The sequence below is a fragment of the Ammodytes marinus genome, assembly GCF_949987685.1.
Source record: "Ammodytes marinus genome assembly, chromosome: 21".
NCBI lineage: Eukaryota > Metazoa > Chordata > Actinopteri > Uranoscopiformes > Ammodytidae > Ammodytes > Ammodytes marinus.
In genome coordinates this window covers 15,885,977-15,898,311 of record NC_137225.1, presented here as the reverse complement: position 1 = coordinate 15,898,311, position 12,335 = coordinate 15,885,977, and the positions used below count along the sequence as shown (strand labels likewise).

The 12,335-nt window shown below is 42.7% G+C and overlaps 1 protein-coding gene across 2 annotated transcripts in view; it reads right to left on the bottom strand.

Moving 5' to 3' along the window:
* The window catches only part of ctdspla (CTD (carboxy-terminal domain, RNA polymerase II, polypeptide A) small phosphatase-like a), a 31,362-nt gene that overhangs the window by 8,594 nt on the left and 10,433 nt on the right, over positions 1-12,335 (bottom strand). For both annotated transcript variants that reach the window (XR_013845427.1, XM_080050440.1), the window contains exon 2: positions 3,478-3,638. Coding sequence is in view for 1 of the 2 variants with exons in the window: in XM_080050440.1 (XP_079906566.1) it covers positions 3,478-3,638 (161 nt within the window). In the remaining variant the exon portion in view is untranslated. The remainder of the gene's footprint in view (positions 1-3,477; positions 3,639-12,335) is intronic.

Genomic DNA, 12,335 nt, shown 5'->3' with positions numbered 1-12,335 from the left:
ACGGGGGCAGATGGTGCGGCCATAGGGTGCACACATACATCAAGGCATTCATGCACACACGTAGAGTACATCTACAGAGGTGAGGAGCAAGGACTCTGTAAGTCTTACACACACAAGCACATGTGCTGCTGCTCAGCCATTTTAACATTTTAAGCATGTCTCTGCGTTGTATTGTGTTTTGGCCAAGGCTCGCTGTGTTTATCATGTCTTATCCTGGTTACTGTACGATGATGCATCACAGGAAGGATTCCCTGTGAGCAAGGACACTGAAGGACACCCTGTCAGGCGGCGATGATTGGGATTTACTCATGCAGGTCGGGGCAAAGAAAGACAGACTGAATGGGAACTTGACATTTGTGTGATGAAAAGAAAAATCCCTTCAGCGGAAGCCACAGCCAGGGGGCGTTATCACAAACTGATAACCCTCAACCGTAACAAGTGCAACATGCTTTGTTAGTTATAGGCCATCATTGTACCCATCACCATGATAAGAAGTAGGCAAAGACAAACAGATAAAAGGTAATGTCCACTGTGTCACCTTATGCAACATAAGTCTAGACCACTTTTTCAATTAATTAATATAAATATTAATGAATATCTATCATTATTGCGATTCCTGTAAGCTCTGAGAATCTAGCACGATTCGATATCATGGAAGCAGCTTAAATGACAACTCTATTTCCACCAAAACAATGATGAAAAAAGTAAGCAATATTTTTGTTTCAAATTTGTTTCGTATTTGAATTCTTCTTTTTTTTCCTCAAAATTTGAATCATAAAAGAATAAGGATTATGGAATCATTTGCTGTTACATCTGAAGGTAACAGATGAACATAACATAATTCCAGTATTTTATTTTATCTTTTTTAATCATGATTATTGGGGGATAATATAAGCGGAATAATAGCAATATGGAGTATGGAATATGGATTTAGTGAGCTACAGTATAAAGAAGTAAAAGAGTTGTTCATGGCTGTTGGACTTCATTCTTTATTTATTCGGTTAATAAATAATGTGCTTATTTATCAATACATATTTATTCTTCAATCTAATGTCAATGGCGCACACTCAATCTTCCATCAATTCGTCTCGTTCGTTTACTTTCTCAAGCCTTTTTTTTTAACACTGAGTTACAGTAAAGAGTGACATGGATGTAACCTATCCAGGTCAGCTTGAGTTATTTAAGTCGCCTCTCAGAGTCACTTTGCCCCGGGAGTATAAGAAAAGCAGACCCCATGCCCTTCCTGCCATTGAAGGGGAGGTGTCTGCTGGGTGGTGTAGTTTCAAGCCTGGCTGCGAATGTGGGATGCTGCGAGTGTGAAAATCCGTAATTACAGTAAACCACAGGCGACGTGCTGATTCCAAAACAGCTCAATGAATTGCTGTTTCAGCACAAACACAGAAGGGGATCACATAAATCCCCCTTTTTACTGGTGAATGTCTGATGAAGTACAAATCATTGAAACCCTCCGCTCTAATGGACTAACAGCAGTTCATTGACCATGCAGCACTAACACACTGAAATCCTTCTCAATTCAGACAAATATTTAATTTAACCAAGTGAGTCATTGCTTTGTTGACCTAAAACTGCAGCTGGAAAGGTTTTAGTGGTAAGATTCAATAAAAATTGATCTAATAAAAAAAAAACACAAAAACAAATCTAATGTCCTGGTTCCTGTGATTGGAGACACACGGGAGAAAATGGAGGACGGCAAAACAAGTAAATCATATGATAAGAAATAGATTTGGATGACTTCTTTAAGGAGCGCAAAGCAGACCATTGAAGGCCTCGTGACTATCAGTTAGAGCAAGAGTAAAATCAGGCTTTTTGCGTCAACATCTACATGCAACTAGAATAATGGAGCCACGGCGAGAAATGGGGAGGAGGTTAACGGTGATGGAGCAAGAGTAAGGAAAAAGGAAGAGATAATAATACATACACTGGGGATGGGGATGACCTGGACCTGGTCACACTGGAAAAACAGTAAAGAGAGAGAGAGAGAGAGAGAGAGAGAGAGAGAGAGACAGAGACAGAGACAGACACAGACAGAGAGACAGAGATTGAGTAAGAGAAGAAGAGAAAGAGTGGGGGTGGGGGGAATCAGAAAAAAAAGCCCATCCAAAAGAAAACAAATGTGAAAAATCTTTGCCAGAAAGAAGTTGACAAACAGCAATATTCTTATCAACAAATGCATGGGAGAGAAAAGGGCAGAAAAGTAGGGAGAATGGACGGAGACCAGGGATGTATAGTATGCTACTACACGCAGTGAGAACAACTCGCTCGAAAACAAACAGAGCTGCCATAGTAACAAATACGGCTGGCTAGAAATCCAGCAACAGTACACTGCTGGGAGGGACTGTGGCTTGGACCCAGATATATAAAAAAAAATAAAAATCAGCCCTGCACTATAACAAGGCTTTTTATGGCAGGGTCCACTGGGTTCACTCTGAATCAATGGGAAACTGTTTGTTGAGGAGGGGTTGTGCCGGAGGCCGGGTCAGCGCTGACCACATGCATGGTGTCTGTAAAGGGCCACACATTCCTCCCCTAAATGAGAGACATTTAGCAGGTAAACAGGATTTGGAAATGATACAATTTCTGCTCCATTTTTAGCCCAGCGTACCTGCCTTGGCAGCAGAACGCCATGTTTGCGCTATGTTTGCTCAGGGGGCTTTGGCGCCTTTTTTCCGCGGCCAGAACGTTCCCTTTCACACATCCACACTACACTGGCCAGAGTGTGTGTGTGTGTGTGTGTGTGTGTGTGTGTGTGTGTGTGTGTGTGTGTGTGTGTGTGTGTGTGTGTGTGTGTGTGTGTGTGTGTGTGTGTGTGTGTGTGTGTGTGTGAGAGAGAGAGGGGGGGAGGTGTGGGTGCTGGGGCAATCCATCACACCGGACACGTACAAGGCCCACTTGATGGGGATTAAAGAAGTAGCAGCATGTGCGTGTGTGTCTGTGTGTGTGTGTGCGTGTGTGCGTGTGTTTGTGTGCGTGCGTGCATGTGTTGCCATGGGTATATGGCGAGACTTGTGCAACCTTGTGCGAGGAGTGTGTGTCTTTGGAGCGCCTCAGCGTGCTCTGGTGTGTTATTTTTTGTGCGTGCGGTTGTGTGCGTAGGCAGATATCGAAGAATGCTAGATGGGAAGCGAGCCTGTTTTTTTTTTCGAGCAGTGGATGGTAAACAACCTCCGGGTTCAACGGGTTTGAAGCAGCTGGAAAGATTTGTGGAGGGGAGCTCGGAGAGGCAGCACACAGCGCCTCAGCGCTCTGCAGGAAAAAGGCAAACCCTAACAAGCTCCCTGTGTAAAAAAAAACTAACAAATGTTACTGGATCTCAAAGAGTTATACTGGGATTTCTTTTGCGATTCTATATTTACAAATTCCCACAGGGTTTTATTTTTAGTCCGGTCATGTGGAAGCAAACTGCATGCAATTGGGACTCTGGCCAAGTAGGATGTGAGAGAAAAACATAAGCTTCACCTTGGGAGGACTGCCATTCTCCTCTGGCGCCGGGGGCAGAGAGAGTGTCTTGTTGTTGGCGGGTGGTGGCTCCACGTGGTACTCATTGTAGTTTCGGAAGCAGCAGAAGAAGGGGCTGAAAATGCTCCGGCGCTTCTTGAGGCTGCTGTTGGACTGGGAGACTACATGAGAGACAATGAGAGAAAAGAGAGCCAGGTTAGTTTAGCATATGACAGCACAGTTTGGATGAAGTGTTTGTGCTAAGCTATTCTAATGGTCTCGTGTAAGTAGCTTCAAATTCAACAGACAAATATGAAAGTTCAAAGATCAGTCTTCTCAATCAACTGTCAGTGATATCAGCCAAATGTAGCCAGGGTAAATATCCCCATGTGTGTGCTATACTTTCTTATATTTTATACAATTACAACAGTATAAACTATATCGTTTTCTTTCATTCTTGTGTTTCTAAAGCATATAATAGCACAAAAATATACATATATATATTATATAAAAAAATCAAAGTCAGCTGTCGATTAAATGTGGTGGAATTTTTTTTTAAATATTTCTCTGGAATTCAGTGAAGTAGAAATACTCAGTTCAGACAGCAAATGTGTAGCCTACTTAAGAAACCATACAAGGCCAGATTGAAACTTTGAGTCAAAATATGGCCTGCATTTGCTGTGCCATTTCACAGCAAAGTCACCTGTTGGGGTTAGTCACCATAAAGTATTTAAGTTTATTAAATTAGGAGTTTCCTTTGGAAGGAAAAAGAAACAAGTGATGCACAGGTTAGCAGACGGACTGTGTCCTACATGTAGCATCGTGACAAAAAGGGTGTGTGTGTGTGTGTGTGTGTGTGTGTGTGTGTGTGTGTGTGTGTGTGTGCTGTACAACACAGCGAGCACAGGGACACGTCAAGAAGGAAGGAAAACGCAAGATATACGGATTCATTTCTCGCACATGCAAGAAAAAAGTTAGAAAATGTGACAATATTAGAAAAAAAGACAAACAAGCGGAAAGATTTTTACGTAAAAAAAAAGAGAGACCTCTAAATTCCCAGAAAATACTATATTTTCTACAGCTTGAATGCAAAACCATTTATTTTTCTTTGACTTCACTTGACAATGCTGAAACCTAGATTCAAATGCCTGGCAAGAAGGGGCGATCTGTGGCTGAGTGAGCGCTGCAAAGCTCCGGGGAGAAAATAACACACACATCATAGGTCCCTGGTTACATCACTCCTCCTTCACTGTCTCTGAAGCCCGTGGCCTACTTTCACAATGACAAGAGGACAAACAAGCATCTCCAATGGTTTGTGGGACTCTTTAAATCACAGATTATGATCTTAATATTTTCTGTCGGTGAGGACGAGTGGATGAAAATACAAAAAATTGGCCAACTGCAGCACAATGGTTTAAGTCTGGCAGTGCAGGTGTTCCATGGAGTAGAAATTCTGCCAGTTTAAATTGCTTAAAGGTTCATTTTAAGTGCTATGGGATCCCGAATCTGTTCAGCACTTTGAAGTGTCTAGGGGGGTTGGACTTCAGCTGGAATCATCCTTTTCGTGCCTTGGAGCGGCCTTCACATGGTGTCCCCCGTCTTGTTAACTTGGTCATACAGCCATGTGACACGGGCAGCCCAGTTATCCGTGCATGCAGAGGCTGTTTGCAGTCTGTCCTGAGAGCCTTCAGTTTGGCGCCTGGAACTATCCTTGGGTTGCCCTGACTGGATCTGACAGGCTGCGGGCAGTTCGCCTTCTTTGTTTTCTCTGGTCTTTATAGTCCAAGGCTGGCTGTGGCTCTTACCCCCCGATAGAAGTACTTTGGGAAACAAATTCGGCTGTATGGCCTATGTGGTGGTTGAAGGATCTGTTGTGCTCTTGATGTACTCGCAACTGGCACAGAAAACTGACTAAACTTTATATTTCAGTAAACTTGAATGTTCAGTGTTATTTACAGACAAAGCTGTTATGGATATTTGTGAATTCAACTGATTAGAGAAATGCAAACAAACACACCAAGTAAGCCTCATTGAGTCGTAGGTACATAGTGGGTTGGTAAACGACACATGTTAAACTTAATATAGAATAAAGGGCACCACTTTCAAATAAGACACCTTTGACTAGTGATTGCAAGATGGCTTTATTAATTTTAAATATTGCTTTCTAGATTAATTATGAGCCATTAATGAGAGCAAATTTTGGGTTTGAGGTTGAGGAAAATCAAAAAAAAAGCTTTGGGTTTCAAGAAATTTAGCCAGGGACAACACTCACAATGTTCTGATATTTATTTTGACTGAAGGATTGACAGTGAAAATGTCATTCTAGCATTTATAAGTGCAGGCTTATTAGTATTAAATAATTATTAACTAACTTTCATCACAGCAGGCTTAATTGCTTTTAAATCCGGAAACTCTGGACCCTTTATCAATTGACTCATTGGCCAAAGAGATTTTTCAAACACGAGAAATGCCAATGTTGTTTTGATGAATGGTTTATAAAGCATTAGTAAGTTATTTATTTACCATTTATAAAGCAAGCTAAGACTGATAGGCCTACACCCTTTGTAAAGGATTCCTTATTAGAAGATGACATTTATGTAAAAGAAAGTGCTGTTATGTGAATGGTTGAGACTCTGAAATAGGACATGTCCAGTATGAAGGGACCCTGAGACCCCTCACTCTCCCCCCCTGTAATTGGCCTCTAACGCTTTGATGTCATTCTTCCCTCCTCCATTTTGAGACATTTTCCCGCCGTGGTTCGCTGCCCCGAAACGGCCGCCCCGAAGGCAGCAGGTGGGGAGAGAGAGAGAGAGAGAGAGAGAGAGAGAGAGAGAGAGAGAGAGAGAGAGAGAGAGAGAGAGAGAGAGAGAGAGAGAGAGAGAGAGAGAGAGATAGAGAAAGGAGAGGGAGAGAAAAGGAGAGGGAGCTCTTCGAAGGTTTGGAATTTGTGGGCAGAGTTACTGTGGCGAGAAAGCCTATACTTGGGTCTGATTCTTACTCCACCCCCTCCTGCACCACTACCCTACACAAACAGAGCTTTCCTTTCTCCCTCTGACACAAACAACATAGCTGGGAGTCCACTGCTGCCGAGTCCCGGGCAAACACACACACATACACGCACACGCACACACACACACGGCATATGCTACACGATTAGGCGAAGGTGATCAGCAAACAGCACACTTTACAGACAGACAGACACAGCTGATGCACAGGAGACTTTCTTTTTACATTTGCTTTCAATGTCGCATAGTTACACCACTTTTGTCAGCCCTGAGAATAACAGCGAAAGGTCAAAGTGAAAAAACCTGCCATTAAGAACACAGGAGACCTCACCTGCAGCAATGCAACATGTCAAACCAGTCAAATAAGACAATAAAACATCCAGACTACACAATAAGCTGCCAGTCTGTGGTTGTGCTTACAAGGGACACGCCTCACTTAAATCTAGATAAAGGGTGGTGGTGCAGGTGGTTTTATCTGACAGAGGCTCCCTGGAGACAGAGAGAGAGAGAGAGAGAGAGAGAGAGAGAGAGAGAGAGAGAGAGAGAGAGAGAGAGAGAGGGAGAGAGAGAGAGAGAGAGAGAGAGCCGAAGCTGTAGCCTCCTCCTAGCAGGTGCACATTATTTTCCCACCGAATACACTTCATTGGATCGGCATATTCCCTCGATGTGAGCGCCCTGTGAAAACAGCCCTTCAAGGGAGTGCCTGATGAACGTTAGGTAACAGTGATACTGTAGAGGGCTCTAGTCAACTGGAGCCAGCCAGGGCCCAGGCTTCTCTGTCACATGTTCAGGCGCAACCACTAACAAGGCCGGAAGAGGGAGAAAACGCAGGAAATTCTCAGCATTCCTGACAAGAAGAGATAATCACCCCGTGACCCTCAGCGTGGAATAATGCCAAGCTCTGAGAGGGAATATGATCCTCAGGCTTAAGCTCAAGACTTCTGAGGGTGGCCTCCGTTGCCGTAACTTTAAAAACACACAAAGTATGCAGGCGGTTAAAACACAACGTGCCACATTTCAAATATGGCTGTAGGTGTAAGTTTAGCTGCTGGTTCTCCCTTTACAGTGGCTACAGCCTCAAAGGTTTATGTCAGGACACTGATCACCACTGACTTGAATGCTCCTGAGAGAAGCTGCTATAGGTTTGATTTGTTTTTGTTTATCCATAAACTTTGCCACGATTTATATTTTATAGTTTTAAAAAATGTGCTCACCCAGTTTATTGCTTGGATCTGGGAACGTAACAATATTGCTACAACAAGGTAAGATTGGGCAACAAACACAAGATGATCACAAATGACAGTTTAGCCAGCTTGTATAAAACGGAGGTTAACAGTCCCCAGGCTGTAGACCTTGTAATATTTGTTAAAATTGCCTGAGTAAATCCTACAATATAATGGGGAATTTTTTTCAGCAATTGAGCTTGGTACATGCTGTACTTCAGTCTGAAAAAAGAAAAAAAAAGAAAAAGAAAAACAGTCAGCGGGAACCTCTGACCTAAACCACTTTATTGGGTCCTACGTATGCAACACCTGAAATGTTAGTAATAGGAAAGGAAGCCTATAAGGAGGCTACTAATGTCATTCACAAATTTCTAATAGATTTCTTCAATTTAATTTCAAAATAAATTGGCTAACTTGTGAGTACTTTGTACTGTCAGGCCTTTTACCCTTCAAACAACTTTAGCATGTCAATTACAATACTCCTCTTACGCCAACTGCTCTACCCGGGGCTAGTTAGCTAACAACACATCCCTTAACAGCTCTCTGAACACTCTCATTAAACCTGCGCTTAGTCAGCTAAAACAATTACCCCCTAAACTATCAAAGAATTGGGGATTGTAACTGGGATTTGTTAACTCTAAAGTCATTTTTGAATTGGAATTCTAATCCCTGCACTGCTTGACAAAGGGTAATGATCACTTTGCTGTAATAGGTTAAAAAAAATTCTCTACTACCCAATGCTGATCCAGAGCCATAGGAATGATGGACACACACAAGAGAGGTACATTGTAATAAACTAAAAATATCCTTTGATTTTTACGGTTTAAGTAGCACCCTGTGTGACAGACCTTTAACTGCACTCGGCAGCAGTTAGCTGACCAACCAGGCGAGTAAAGTATACAGTACCTGGGGGGCATTAAGGTGAATGTGAGAACGGTCCATGCGATTGGTGCAGTTTAAATAATTCAGATGGAAAACCGGTGGGTTTTGAATGGCGCGGCTGGGTACTTAACACATACACCAAAATAAAACAGCAGGGGAGCCGAAAAGCTTTGCCATGCTATCTCTGCTTTACAAAGCTACTTTGGAACTATGAAAAGCCTCTGTCACACAGTGAGGCATCATGGCAAGAAGACACCAACACAAACACAACAACAGCCAAAAAATTACTGAAAATCCTGCCATGGCCTCTAGCAGCAGCGGGCACGATTTCACAGATTATTTGCCTCCTCCCCTCACTGAGATTTAGAGTGTGTTGTGTGGCCTTTGCAATTCAAAGTGGGAACAGCTGTCTAGGGCTTATACAACACCATGTGAGATACAATACTTATTCGTCCGCAGCAATGAATGAAGAACAGGATTCTACGCACAGACTTGGACCCACAGGTACTCCACTATTTGCCTAGAGCCTGGGATCTAATGTCTTCTGTTGACAACACTCAGAGGCACAAGGAGCCCCCCTGACCATGAAGCTGTTTCTATCCCCAGAGCTATCTCCAAATGGGATGATGCCAAGAAAAGGAAACACTTTTATCGCATTCTTTAATGAAGACAAGATCCATTCATCTCTTAACTATTAAGTGAAAAAAAATGCTTCATCCCAATTCCCCTAGAACGGTCGGACGGAGGTCTGAGGGTTTGATAAACAGCCCCAAAATCAAAAGATATTCATGGTAATAACAACAGATGGGATTCCAAAACAATACTTACACCAAAGAGCATCTGCTCCACAGACAGCACACTTGAAAATGTGACTTCTATCACACTACACCACACACACATACACACACCAAGAGAGAGACAGAACAGCTGAGTGGAGTTAAGCAGCGTCAGATGAGCCGAGTGTGTACTGTGTCGAGGTCCTTGCTTGGCTATGTGTGTGTGTGTGAGAGAGAGAGAGAGAGAGAGGCCATTAAGGCAATAATAGCACAGTATGATAAAATAAAATCCCATTAAGTCTCCTTACTTCCCCGCACCGACAGCTGAGTGAGGTGAAAATTACCAGCTGTGAAGGTTCACTTGGTCCCAGCAAATGCCTTTACCGACACACTGGCTGACCCTCAGCTGACCTTCTGGCTCTATTTCCCAACGTATCCAGGAGGACTTAAACATATATACACATGTGCATCCTATGACCTTATGTAACTGACATTCTCTGAAAAACCAACCCAGTCTCACAGTGAAATGTGTAATATTGGTCCAGAAATACTTGTACCAATACTGTTGCATTAGTACAAGTCAAGACACAATTTTCTGAGATTTTTAACATGTTGCTGTCCTGCCATTATGCTGTGTATTCTCCATGTGCCATGCCTGCAGCAAGGCTGGCCCAGAGGGCTGCCGCTGTTGCTTCTCGAATGTTGAAGGAGATGACAGGCGCGCGGGGGGAATTAACACACCGAGTACACGTTGAGAAATAATGAGGGAGATCTTACTTATTCTGCCCGCGTTACGCAACCGGCAGCAACACAGCCCACGTTGTTTGGGAGCTGCGGCAGTTCATTATTTATATATATCTTTTTTTATCCTCCTCATCCACACAACTGTGCTCTCAATGCCTGAAGCTCAGTGACTGATGGGAAATCCTCGTTTGTCTGTCGGTAAGAAAACAAAGATTTAATGTCAGTTGAAATTAAAGGGCCCGACTCCAGGCTCCTCTTGAATATGGACATGCCCGTACGCTGGCTGTCCCCAGAGACGTGGTCCGTGCAGCTGCAAAACTGATTCTGAAAGCTGACCCAGTAAGCCGCTCCGAGTGGCTTTAAAAAGGGCTACTGCTGAAATGTAGTATTGTTTTTCAATAGAATGTGGGACTTTCAAGAGACAGATGAAATAAATTAATTGTCAACATCGTAGCACTATTGGCCAAAAACCCCCCAGATCCTACATTTCACACAGGGTTATTTACTGCTCCCGAGACTCAGAAGATAAGGCGCTTTGTCATGAGTAAACTTACCCTGATGTTTAAAACTGGTGAAAGTTTTTCAACAGCCGTGAACAAACTGTGATTTTCAGTAGATAAGATTCATTCAAATGCTGCTTGCTATGAATGGAGGGGAAATAAACAAGTAGGTCATGTATTTGTGCGTGTGTGTGTGTGTGTGTATCAGTGTGAGCATGTGCGCCCATTTCCACACACAGCATGTCCTACTTTGTGCCGCTTGGGATTCACCGTTAAACAGTGTTCACCTTTACCACGGGAGAGGCAACACAAGGCCCCTCTGTGTCCCTCGCAGCCTCCATACCCCTGTGTATTGGCCTTTTTCACTCGCATGTCTCTTTAAAAATGCATAAACCTTTTATGCTCATCTGTCAAATACATCTTACAAACTGAGGAGGAAGGGTGACAGAAAATCATTACGGACAAAACATGATCCAACCCTTTTGAGATATGCCAATAACCTGCCAGAAGAAGAGGAGGTATGCATACAGGCCATCCCTTCCCTGGCAAATCCAGGCTGCAGGCACCTGACTGGAATCCAAGAGACATGCATGCATGAATTCCACGATTCGATTCCGATGCCTGGGGTTATGATTCGATTCAAGATCGATTTTCGATTCCCGATTCAAAATTGATTTCTGGATTCAGATCAAAAGAGGATTTGAGAATCTACTCCTGTCCACTGTAAGCTAAAAGGTGTTGTGGCAAATTATGGTATGAAAGCTAATGAAAGTCTATGTCTTATTTATTTTAATTTATTCTATTTTAATGTGACGCTTGTTATGCCTGTGATTTTTGGGGAAGTCAACATTACCGGCGACAGCAAATTACATAGGGGAGAGTGGCCTAAGTTGTGCATTTTGGAAGTTGTGCCACCCCTTGTTTCTAGAACACCGTTGAAGAAATTGGAAATGTGACCACATATTTAAGAAGAGCCATCCATTTGACTCATCCTGTAAAGAAGGGAGACACAAGGAATAATATATAAGCACATTTAAGCTCAAAAAACTGTTTTGCCTTTCAAAGTAAAATTTCCATGATCAAGGTTTTTTGATTATTGTGTCTGAGCAATTATAGACAAGTTTGAAAACATTTGACACATGTTTTAGTGCTTTAGTATGCTACATTTTGAGTCTATACAGTTAGCACGATGTCAGCCCTAAATTGCTGCATCATGCTTATTATCCAAATTTCTGGGATTGGGGTGATTTGTGCCAAAGGGCCTGGGTGAGTTATAAGTAAGTAAGTAAGTAAAATGTATTTATAAAAGCACATTTATGACAGTTTGCACTGTCCAAAGTGCTGTACATAGTGCATTCAGTAGTTAAACAATGAAGGTAAAATAACAATAACCAAAATAAAAGACGTAAAGCCCATACATCCACATAAACACAGATAGTAGTGCAGAGGTAAGATAGTTAATGGGGAGGAAACACCAGGGTGTACATATGGGTTTTGAGCCTTGATTTAAAGGCAGAAATGTAGGGGAATCACATTTTTCAGGTGGCAGTTGGTTCCACAAGCACGGAGCAACTAGTGCAAAGTACATTTCTGAGAGTTGTGCCAGTGGCATGGCTGTATACGCTGGTCACCAAAAGAAAGTGATTGTCTGCAGTAGCTCAGAAGAGAGTGACATCTCAATTCCACTTAACGACACCACTGATGAGAGTTCAGATGGCCAGAAAGATGATGATGATGGTGTCATTGTGA